General features: G+C 37.5%; 1 protein-coding gene across 1 annotated transcript in view; it reads right to left on the bottom strand.

Annotated features, from left to right (window-relative positions):
* Nucleotides 1-12,646, bottom strand: part of LOC126151654 (trypsin-1-like) — an 89,110-nt gene that overhangs the window by 25,774 nt on the left and 50,690 nt on the right. The window contains exons 6-7 of the mRNA XM_049915959.1: nucleotides 4,091-4,203; nucleotides 848-1,044 (exon numbers count right to left, since the gene is read on the bottom strand). Of these exons, the coding sequence (XP_049771916.1) occupies nucleotides 848-1,044; nucleotides 4,091-4,203 (310 nt within the window). The remainder of the gene's footprint in view (nucleotides 1-847; nucleotides 1,045-4,090; nucleotides 4,204-12,646) is intronic.

Below are 12,646 nucleotides of genomic sequence, written 5' to 3'. Positions count from 1 at the left end.
TACTAGTACTAGTATGACGTATGCAGTGGAGTCTCTAGTATCTAGGTCGAAACCATCGAGCCATACATATTGTAAGGCCTTCACAAAAAAGCTGACATGTGAAGGCAAGCGGGCACATGCCTCAAGACCCCTAAGTACCATTTACAAATCTCTGTTACGTCACGAAAGTGCGGATTACCTTCTGTAAACATTAATCATAAAATGGCTTACGAAGAGCACCAGGGAAGGCAACTAATTTGGAGACGGTGGGAAGCGCCAGAGACATGTTCTTGGATATGCCACGATTCTGTTACATTTAACGGTATTTTGGACTACAGGGAGGGTAAACACACACTTACCTATTATTCTTCAGTGCTTCTTCGATATACATGACATTTAGCAGAGATAGTGGCAACCCTATAAATGAAATACATTCACAGTTGCGAATATGGACGGACAGCCATCAACAGTATAATAAAATGACGTCTATGAACATTTGTGTGGGACCAAGACACGAACCCGGATTTCCCGCTTATCGCAAACGGTCGCCTGACCATTAGGCTGCCCGAGCACGACTCATTGTCAGGCTCAAACTTCCACATGTCATCAACCATGTGTCTACCAATTGTACTCGTACATTCATTGTGTATAGTGCCGCACAGGCGAGACATTTTACTGCAAAGGTCGCTTGTCCCGTGTGTGCGTATAAATACGGTTTTGCAGTACATGCAGTGCATTGCATCACATTCTGAAAGACAGTGGCATTGAAATATCGTAGATAGAAACCATGTCCTACTGCAGCATCTCACTTTTCTCTCTTTTCTTCATGCCTGCATCGGCTGCCTAATAAATAAAATACCGTACTTACGTAGCAGACACCGGTTCCTCCTGTGACTGGGCCTGTGCAGATCATAGTGTCAGTCAGCTGGTTTTCCGTTATTAAGCTGTCGATCAGCTGCGCGCAAGTCGCTTGATCGATGATGACGACGTCTACAGTCTGCAGGATATCCGGTTCGCCTTCGTCTTCTGTCTCTCCCCAGCCGAGCGCAACAGCGGATGATCCATCTGCGGAAGACAGTTTTTGCTCAGTACTTAAGTCACTCAGGTGCAGATGGTCCACATATTTTTATGTGAAATGCAGCTTGATATTTGGTGGGAGGTCTTTTTGAATTCATATCTGATTGTGGTGTCTTTTAATTGCTATCTTTAGAGGCCAAAAACTGAAGCTAAAATAAATTTTTATGGTATTTCTAGTCGCATTGCTTAACAGGAATAGACCGTTATCTGTAGCACGGGCAATAAAAGTATGAAATAGAGGTAATAGTTTCTTTTCTGGATTAAATTAGTGTATTATATCCATTACTCTACGGTAAGTGGAATATCTTATTTTACTTATTGATATGTTCGTTAGCAGAAAACATTTTTAAACTCAGTGCAACAAGAATTCTTGCAGATGGCACTGGAACTATTTTGACATGTGCCACAGATCTTGGGAAAAAATACCGGGAAAGATAAAGTTCAAGGGTTTATAATGTTGAGATGGAAAAAGTTCATTATAGGAAGACAATACTGTCTCAAATATCTACAAACACTGACATTAGAAAATCACGAAACTACTGGACCAAATGAGCTACTGAATTTCGATGTACTCTTGTGCGAAGTATGGTTTCTTCAGTTAACACTTAAATGTTGGCAGAAATATGACATTCTTTCCGTGAGGGAAATATCTGAGAACAATTTATGTCTTACATAGGGCAACAGACAAAAATTTATTTGGTAACTGAGCAGAACTGAATTATGTAGCCTAACGAATAACACTGGATATCCTCCTTGACAATGCTTAGTACTACATACCAACGTATTTATTCCAGTATTTATCCCTTTTCTTCCATTGTTTGATACGTATGTACTGAAAGTATTGAATAGTTTACAGCTCCCTCATCATATTCCATACGTCATTTTGATATATTATCCTTACTCCTCCTTCTCTCTCTTTCGAAGCATTAATCCCGACTTGGGGGGGGGGGGTCTGCTGCTATGATTAACCGGATTTGGAGTGTTAATTTGAAGGTGCGGCCGGATGTCCTTCCCGTCGCCAGTATTATCCTTACTCCTACAATGTCTAAACCCTTTTACATAAACTCCGGAGCTCCGCAGCTTTTAAAGCAGTTTATGTAACAGGGTTTAGACGTTTAGAAGTAAGGATAAGATATCAAAATGAAGTATGGAATATGATGAGTGAGCGGTAAATTATTCAATATTTTCAGTACATACGTGTAAAACAATGGAAGAAAGGGATAAATCCTGGAATAAATACGTTGGTATATAGTATTAAGCATTCTTTTCTACCATAATGATATTACCCTTATACAAAGAGTGAGAAAAACAGTAAATATCTTTGTGTAGAAATTGGAACAAATTTCGGAAGACAACACTTCTGCTTCTTAGGAAATGACAAAAATGTGAACAAGAACAGTGATAGAGAAATAAAGGAACAACGTTCCTAATTCATATGTGAGATCATCAGCAGAATACTGAATAACAGGAAGATGAAATATATGAGAGCAAAAATTTATAAAATAATGATGGTACCGATTCTGAAATAAGGCGTTATGCATACTGCTCCTCACAGGCGCATAGTATACAACCAGACGGAATTAGATTTCTAAAATAAGTCAGCGGATACTCTAGGTTGGATAAGTATTCATGAGGCTAAAATAGATTTAAATATTGTGTACACTGGGACAATGATAGAAGGAAACTAGAATATATGGGAATACTATAAGAAAAGACTGGAAGAGAAAAGACTTCATAAGTGAACAAAAGGGTACAGCCCTAGAGGACGAAGAAAGATGCAAGACCTAGCCTTTACAGTGACTATCGTAGTATTTGCAGACAGTGAAGCAGACTCATAAATGAGTTGGATGATGACTGATATCTGAAGTAACGAGTGCGGCACTTGCTACGGAACGTGAAATAAAATATCATAACTAAGAACAATAACTTGGAGTATTGGAGTATTGGACATAACAGAAGTGTATCGATGTTCATGGAAGCTCTACATCATAAGCAAAAAGCTTTAACATTACAGATAATAAGGTTAAAGGTGGTCGTAGAAGCAGTGTAAACTAAAAACACTCCCACTGGTGAGATAAGAGAAAAATCACGAGAAACAGAAATGAAGATGTAGGGTACGGAAATTGGAAACCGTTGAAGAAAACCGTATCCAGAGGTCGTAAATGGGAAACAAGTGAATGAACAAATACCGGTGAGAGTATGACGGAGCCTCAGAGAGCAGCAAATTACCCATTTTTTCCATAGTAAGATAAAAAAGGTAAAGATAAGTTTCGCAATTGTAATGATTACGGCCAATTATTATTTTTTTTTATGGAGAGGGGCATTTCGCACACTATATTCGTTATAGATATCTTGGAAAATGGCGGAACTACGTGTGGGAGCTACACTGCCTAACAAAGAAAAATCGGGCCCCAAGAATATGTGGTCGGATGTTAATGTATCTTCGTACACGAACACATCATCAGCCGGTATGTAAACGATTAGAGTTGCAATACTGTATGACGGGTGAAACCGCCGCCAGAGTGCTTTAACACTGTTCGTGTTCAGTTTTGTTACTAGTCCTGGCAGGGCACACAAGGGGCGTAAACAGGATCAGAACTAGAATGAAATTTTCCCTCTACAGTGGAGTGTGTGCTGATATGAAACTTCCTCGCAGATTAAAACTGTGTGCCGGACCGAGACTCGAACTGAGGAGCTTTGCCTTTCGCGGGCAAGTGCTCTGAGCTACCCAAGCACGACTCACGCCCCGTCCTCACAGCTTTAATTCCGCCAGTACCGCGTCTCCTACCTTCCAAACTTCACAGAAGCTCTCCTGCGAACCGCATTTAAGATACGCTGGAAGAAAACTTTCAAGGTGCTCAAACTGCTACAGTGGCATAAATTGCAGGTTTGGATGACAATCCCCAAGTGTCTCGCAGTATATTTCCAGTTTATAGTACTTTAAAAGCTGTATAGATAACTGTTTCACATTCGGTTCCGAGGTATAACGCAGAACCGCAGGTGAATCGTTTGAAAATGTACCGGCGACGCTTACCTGTGGGAACAACTCCGGCGCTGGGCAGGTTAATGGGTTGGACAAAAGAGTTGAACGTGAAGGCGGTCATCAGTTTGAAGACAGCGATGTCGTTAGGGCTCACGTCAGTACCTCTGTAAAGAACGCTTGTTACAGAGCTACTCGTACATATTGGCACAAGAAAGCAGAAAACTTATATTAGGATGCAGAACAATAAATTTAAAAGCAAAAAAAAAAAAAAAATATGCATAAAATGTCAACTAAATACTCGCAGAAATTTAGATATTGACAACGATCTCGCGACGGTCGGAACTGGAAAATAACTACAGCGACTAAAATTAATGTACTTCCTCTATCTAGTATCTACTTAGTATTGTTTATTTATTTCCAACTTTCCTCTTCAGTTATCATCCTGGCTTACAAAATCTGATCAGTTTATTTTCTGCAAATTGAGATTATACGATAGTATTAAGGTAAACACCGGTTGGTTTCGTCACGTTTAAACTAAGAGACAGTTCTTGTGATAAAATCATTTGTGCTGCCAGTACATAAATTCGATGCGAGACATCATAGTCATGTGTGAAACTTTAAAACTAATTCATGTACCATGTGAAAATGTTAGTTAGCGCAGTTCAGGCAGGTGAAGAGTCACAGTGTGTGACAAGCTGATACATAGCATATTAGTTGTAATCGGAAATAAACGCATTCTTGCTCGCCTAACATGGAGATATGGGCAGAATTTCGGTGTATCCATTATGTCGAGGAAGGTTGAGAGCAGTAGATATGTTGAACAGCAGGTAAATGGAAACACCAGACTAAAGATATTGCAAACGTTTCTTTCACCAAAAAGTACTGATTGTTATGTACTCGTTCGTATTCTTGCAACGGTAGTTTTCCAGTATGATTGTACGCAAGAGCTCTGCAATTTCTGCATTCTAGTCCCCAGTTCTTGGTAAGTCTACCACTATTCCCGCTTCCTGAAGGTCTCGATGATCATACATCCTGAGTTCTTCTGTTGTCATCTGTAGTCTCATCTGCCTATACCATTCAAGTTGTTTTCCTTTCAATCCACTGAATCAATATTGAATCTGTGTTTGCTGTCAGTTTGATGTCTTCATTTATTACCCTATCTATTACTGCAATTTTGAAAGCGTTCTTCACTACATCATTTCGGCTGCATACAGCTTCATTCCGTTTCCTTTGTCAGTGACTACGCATGTGTCCTTCACGAGAGGGTGCTTTTGACAACACTCCTATACGGTCGTTATTGTATCTTTGGCGATACACTCGTTCCAAAATACTGCACGTAGCTGGTTAGTTATGACGTTTAATATCGTTTTTGAATGTGTACATATTAGACATTCCTTTTATTGTCTATCAGTGTGTTGTCTAAATATTTAATAATTTCGTTCTTCATTTTTAAATCATTCCTTTCCGCTTCTATGAACATAATATTACATGTTTCCAGCGTTTACCTTTATATATCTATTCTCTTAAATCTCAAATCTATAACATTTATGTATTTATATCAATGCAGGTAATTCCCAAATACGTAAGTTACGTTGTTTGCTTCTCGACTGTTATCATTCGGTCATCCATAAAGAGAAGGCTGTAATTTCATTCATCGGAAACGAAATTTTTCGTTATTTGTGATTTAAACAATAAAATACCGTTCCGGGCACTGCCGTGGAAGGAAAGCATAATAATACACACACAGACATTACGTCCAATATTATTGTAATCTTCTAGAGAATTTGAAATCGGAATAACTTTTAAACCACATATGTTCATAAGTTATTTCGAGCGCTCCACACCCTTACGGAGTCCGTTCAGATTTCTCCAGTGACCCCAATCCAGATGGGAACACGAGGGTTTATTAAGCGCGTTCGGACATTCTTATTGCTAGAATTGTTTTATGGACTCTTCTGATGGTTGCACTCAATTTATAAATCCGTTGGGCACTGGTTGATGGTGTAAGACGTATGCTTTGCCGGCGATGGGCGAGACATGACAGAATCTCTGACCAGAGAGTAGTATGACGCTAGTTGTTGCTTGTCGCTAGTCCGTGCTAGTCTGCGCGAGTCGACAGTAGTAGTCTTGTGTAGTCTGCGTGAGTCGGCGGGAGTCGGCATGCGTCGGTTGTGTGCTCTGCTCGCGTCTCTGGTCAGGACTCTGGAGGATGAGTATTGTTGTAGAAGGTAAAGAAGCAGCCTTGCGCATATCTAATAATGTATGTTAATTGTAATTTAATTTGTTCCAAAAAAATGCCCTAATAATAATTTTTATAATATAAAGTAACTGTTTTAAAGAAAAGCATTCATTTCAATTAAAGAATATTTCCAATGCATTATCATTCCTTCCAAGAATCCAATATATATATATATATATATATATATATATATATATATATATATATATATATATATATATATATATATATATATACGCCAGCATTGCACGAAGTTGTGTCGAAAAATTCCTGTTTAAGAGCAGATATAATTGCAGTTTTTATTGAGGTAAGAATTTTTGCTTTTTTTATTCAGAATACAGGGCCGAAGGGCAGCACTGCTGTCCCCATAAAAATTTATCACGTTACTAAACTTTTTTATTATTTTGGTGTTTAGGAATTTTTCTGTTTCGAACTTGACATTAAATGAGAAAAGAATTTTGTGGGAGCATTAAATGTGAATGCATTTCTGCACATAGACTATAAATGGGTGGGTTACAATATTTAAAATTCATTTAATTATTATTTTATGGGGAGTTTACGCATGGTTCATATTTTAAATATAAACAATTCTTTGGTGAGGTTGCACTTGGGTCATTTTCATTTTCAATTATTATATTTTGAGGGGAGGTTACACTTGGCGACATCCGGCCAGCATCGTATTTCTTTGTGAATCTTCTAATAAGTAGTCATATATCTGCTCTTGTTTACTTATACGTAGTTTGCATCTGGCGCAACGCATTTACTAATTTGTCACTCTTTCTTTCACAGATAATCGGCAATTTGTTGCTCTTTGTTGTTTTTGTGTTTGTTGCATTTTGCATTGTCTTTGTTTCATTTGTGAATAATTTTGTTTTGTGAAAAATGCCGCGAAAAACTGTTAACAGTACATCGCGATGTGTAATGAGTGAAATAGCCGATTCTAATAATTTGACCGATAGTACTTGCAACACGCAGTGTAATGGTGACAATCCTCCATTTACAGACAATGAGTGCGTACCGACCACTAATATTGATTCTGATCCTAGTGTAGAGCAAATAAATTCACTTGTGTCATCTGTTAATTTAACGACAATGGATGACGCGGCACGTTCTGTTACAATGAACGCTGCCTAGCTTGACACACCCGATTTTCAAAATTTGCGTAGCGAACAGATAATTGTTTCCAACGAAAATGAACAGTATACTCAAAGTAGGACAGATTTATTTGATTCAGAGGTAGTGACTAACAGTGCACATCCGATTAGCAAACATTTTCAAGAATCACAGAATATCCAAATGGATACACAAAATGTGACAATTGCAGATACACGATCACACAGCACAGGGAATAGAGTTGCTAATTTTAGCTTGGATCAAATTATGGCATTGTTGCTACAAAGGAATGAACATAATAAAAAACAAGACGAAAATTCCAAACAACAGAATGAAAGACAAGAGAACAATCACAAACAACTTAGTGAAAATTTCAAACAACTTAATGAAAATAATGAAAATCTCAAACAACAACTTAATGAAAATAATGAAAATCTCAAACAACAACTTAATGAAAATAATGAAAATCTCAAACAACAAATTAATGAAATTAATGAAAAACTAGACAACAGTTCCAGACAGCTTAGTGAAAAAATTACAGCCGTTGCCGCGCAATGTCATGATACTAAAGAACAATTACGTGAGGAAATTGAGGCTTGTGCTAGGAAAAGTAGTGAATAAATTAGATCTGTTGCTCAAGAATTAAGGGATATGCAAAGAGCTACAACAGAATCACTTAGAGACGAAATTAGTGCAGTAGGTAAACAATGCTCTGAAAACGCAACACAGTTACGCGACGAGTTTAAATTAATGTCAGCAGAACTTTCGCGTACACTAGATGCAAAAGTAGACGCGAAATTCGCCCAACAGAACAGTCAAATTGACGAACGTTTTAATCATCACCTGCAAAACAGTGAAACGCGTTTCCGTAAATTTACACAGGAACAGAATAAAGTAAAGCGACAAGTCATGGAAACAGTTACTGCACAGAGACAGGAACATAAACGTAAATTGTTTACGAAAGCAAAAACATACGTAGACAACAATATTGCTACAGTATCAGACGAAATTAATACTATGAAACAGTTGAACACCGAATTGCGTGATGAAATTTCCGATCTTAAATCAAAAACAGATACACACACAGTAGACTTTCAGACAGTGACCGACAGACTTGAACAATTGGAACTAACACAGGATCTCGATGCCATCAAAGCAGACGTTAAAAAATTTAACGAAACCACACGTAAAATACAAAAACAAATTAATGCTTGTGACACTAAAAACGACGAACAGGTAAAAATACTGACCGAAAAATATGATGAATTGGCCAGTCGTATTGACGTTATTGAAAGTAATAATGACAGCAAATCAGACGATACTTCACCGATTTAGTTTAATCAAACACCTGAATTCCAAAATTTACAGCAGACAATCAATGAGATAGATTCATCCAATAATACATTACGTAGAAAATTGTCAACTTTACAGCAAGAAGTGACAGAGATAAAAAATATTTCAGTTAATAACACGTCACAGCACACGGCACATTCCGAACATTTCTCACACTCACAAAACGAGTATAATTTGGGTAATTTACAGAGAGTACGTGAGTTAGATACCGAACAGCCACAGACAAATAGATTCTCATACAATCCTGAACCTGTTCAGACGTACAGAGACGATAATTTTGATTACAAGCATTTTCTATCCGTGAGAAAATTTAAAGTATTTAAAAATGACAGAACACAGATTCACCCCTTGGACTGGATACAACAATGTAGCTTTGCTTTTCCACCGACTTGGCCCGTAACACATAAACTTGAATTTATTTGCAGTTTTTTGGAAGGCGAACCGGCAACTCGTATGAGACCGATCGCGAGACAATGCTACTCGGTAGAAGAATTTCAGAATGCTTTTCTATCAGCGTATTGGTCGAAGACGACACAGCGCGGAATTAAGGATCAACTAATTAGTTTACCGAATTATGAGAACTCAAATTTTCCCAGCGTCACGCAATTTTTTGAACACATGGTCCAACAAAACCAGTACTTAAGTGAACCATACAGTGAATCTGCACTTATTCAATTATGTATTTCTAAATTACCAGGATCATTAAGAGTGTCACTTTTAACGGGTGAGCAGAAAGAAAATATTTCGGCATTCAGTGATCTGTTACAGCTTTTGGAAGTGCAGCAATCGGAATATTCCTTTATAACCAAGGTCAACAAACATACACCAATTACGATCAGCCACGCAATTTCAATAGCAAAGCTAATAGACGCTTCAGGAACGACAACCACCAGAACTTTAATAACAGACAAAATTTTAATTGTCAGTATCGACAAAATTATCAGCAAGAGGAACCACATTTTGGTAACAATAGACGTTTTTCCCAACAACAGCAACAAAACCAACCGGTTAGCATACCTAACCAACAATGTAATGTACAAGGTCAACCAAGCTTTAATGTTTCGCCGCGTACACGTATAGCGTCGGCCCCAACAAATAGTAACGCACAGCAACAAGGGAATCAGTATGTACAGAAAACACACAATTTCAATTCCTATCGCAATGCACCGTATAGAAATGAATATCGTGACAGCCGTAAAAATAATGAGCATAATTTTCAGCGTACATTAATAACAGTCGATCTTATCAGCAGCAAGAACATCAGCAACAACATATTATCAGGAGTGAACCAGACAGTAGGTATCATCCAGAACGTAATACGTCAGGAAGAAATAATAGAACAGTACAAATAGTTGAAATGCCACAGCATCCTCCAAAAAAAATAACACGTCAGATACAATTTGACTAGATACAGTACAGGTTGCATATTCCAGTAACGCAAGCAATAATTGTGACACGCAGAATCTTGTTTACGAAAACATTATTTGAAACATGCTTTGTTGAATGCACTACTTTTATCGCACCCAGATCTTACCAGAAATTTTTCCATTGCCACCGACAGTTCTAACATCGCTTTAGGCGTACATATTTTTCAGGAAATTGAAGATGGTTGTACAGTAATTAAAAACATCGCTTTTGCAAGTCGCATTCTGTCACCTGCTAAACGAAATTATTCTGTTACAAAACTTGAAACATTGTGTGTTGTATGGGCTTTTACCAGATTTAGGCATTTTCTTTATGGAAGACGCACTACCGTTTACACAGATCATAGAGCGATACAATTTTTACTTTCGGCTAAATTTACACACGACAGATTAAGTAGATGGAAACTTTATTTGCAGGAATTTAATTTTACAATGGTTCACATTCCCGGTACACAAAATATTGTAGCAGACGCACTATGCCGTTCTCTTAACAACAATCAGCAAGACATCGCAACCAACTTCTGCAAAGCAAATTTCAGCGTCATGTACATTCAACAAGTTGCATTTGAAAATTTCATTTCGTCGTCATTACAAGACATAGCACAAGAGCAGAGTAAAGACAACGTATGGAAAGAAGTTAAACACCTTTGGCAAGATAGGAATAAAGTTACCATTAGAAACCATTACACTGTACGCAATGACATTCTGTTTCGCCGCTCTCATCCTGACAGCAACAATTGGTTATTATGCATTCCTGACGAACTTGTTAACAAATTAATCTGGTATACTCATTGAAGTTACGCACATTACGGAGCCAGAAAATGTTTCCTTATACTGAGACAGAACTGTTATTTTACCAACATGGAGAAACGTATACGACGAGTTTTAGCGTCATGTAAAATCTTCCAGAAAGCTAAATCAGACACGACTTCACATGTTCCTCCATTACATCCCATTGTACCTGTTAAATTGAGACATATGTCCGCTGTAGACATTTTTGGTCCGATTCCCAGAACTAATAGAGGTTTTTGCTACATCTTTGTCGCTGTTGAACTCACTTCAAAATTTGATACACTCACTCCGTTACGCAAAGCTACTGGTAAAACTGTTTCGAAAGCATTTGTAAAACATTTTCTATTTCATGTAGGGCAATTGTTTTGAAAGTAATTTCCGACAATGGATCACAGTTTCGATCTGCTATATGGACCCGTATGTTACGAGCTAGAAACATTTCTCCGATCTATATATCCAGGTACCATGCTTCCTCGAACCCTTGTGAACGATTAATGAAAGAAATTGGTGAACTGTGTAGAATATACTGCCATAAAAACGTATTGATTGGGACACATACATACTTTCATTCCAGGATGTAATTAATTCCATACCAAATGAATCTACTATGCTATCTCCGTATGTTATACTGAAAAATGTTGAACCACCTAACAAAATTAAAGAATTAGTAACCTTTCCTACATCTCGTCGACTACGACACCATGAAGTAATTGACATTGCGCTGAACAACATCAAATTAGCCGCAGAGCGCCGGAGAAGACAGCAAAAACAGGTTTGTATACGCCGTGACTTTCACATTGGACAGAAGATATTAGTACGTACACACTATTTATCCAGCAGAGGAAAGAGTAGATGCAGTAAATTTGAGCTTCTATACGCAGGTCCATATCGGATTCGCAGCATTCCTCACCCCAATGTAGTACACGTCGAAACTTTGAGAACCAGAAAAACCAAAGGGAACCACCACGTCTACAACATCAAACTTTTTATTCAATGAACATACTTTATGATTTATCACACTGTAATGCCATTTCCTAATTTTTTTATGACCACTTATGCAATTATATTCACATGAACACTTACTGATGATTATCGTATTTTTTCTTGGCTAGTGCCCGGCAAGGTAAAGTTAGCAGGTTGCTCTTCTTGTCGTTACACATCAGACCGTGCACATTTTTCCAGATAAACTTACGTATCTTATGAATAATTATGCAATTTTATCTAGTGACATATTAATTTTATTAAATTCTCTCTCCATTAAAGTCTTCAATTCTCGTCTCTATTAACTACACAACATACAAGCTGAACACAAAGAAGGCCACATTTCTTGTCATCATATATCAGACCGTGCATATTTTCCATGTTTGATGTATGAATGCTTGTTTTCCTGTTTTGTTTGTATGCACTATGAAATATTTATGATATAACAAACACCAGTTGACTTTAACATTTTGCTTTATGGTAGCTCAACATCGTGACTATTTTTCATTTTTTTTTTCTTTTGCTGCTGCAATTGTGATACACTGTGTACATTTTTTGCCTCCGAACACTGTCTATGTTTTTGACATATTACGTTTTCTGTCATGCTATGCTGTATGCTCAGTTATATCACTAGAAACCAGTTTTTATTTAATGGGTATATGATTTAAATGCAAGACATTAATCTTTGTTCATCATTTTCAGAAA

The sequence above is a fragment of the Schistocerca cancellata genome, chromosome 2 (genome assembly GCF_023864275.1).
Source record: "Schistocerca cancellata isolate TAMUIC-IGC-003103 chromosome 2, iqSchCanc2.1, whole genome shotgun sequence".
NCBI lineage: Eukaryota > Metazoa > Arthropoda > Insecta > Orthoptera > Acrididae > Schistocerca > Schistocerca cancellata.
Note: the sequence above shows the minus strand (reverse complement) of the source record. Positions and strands in the feature narration are given on the sequence as shown.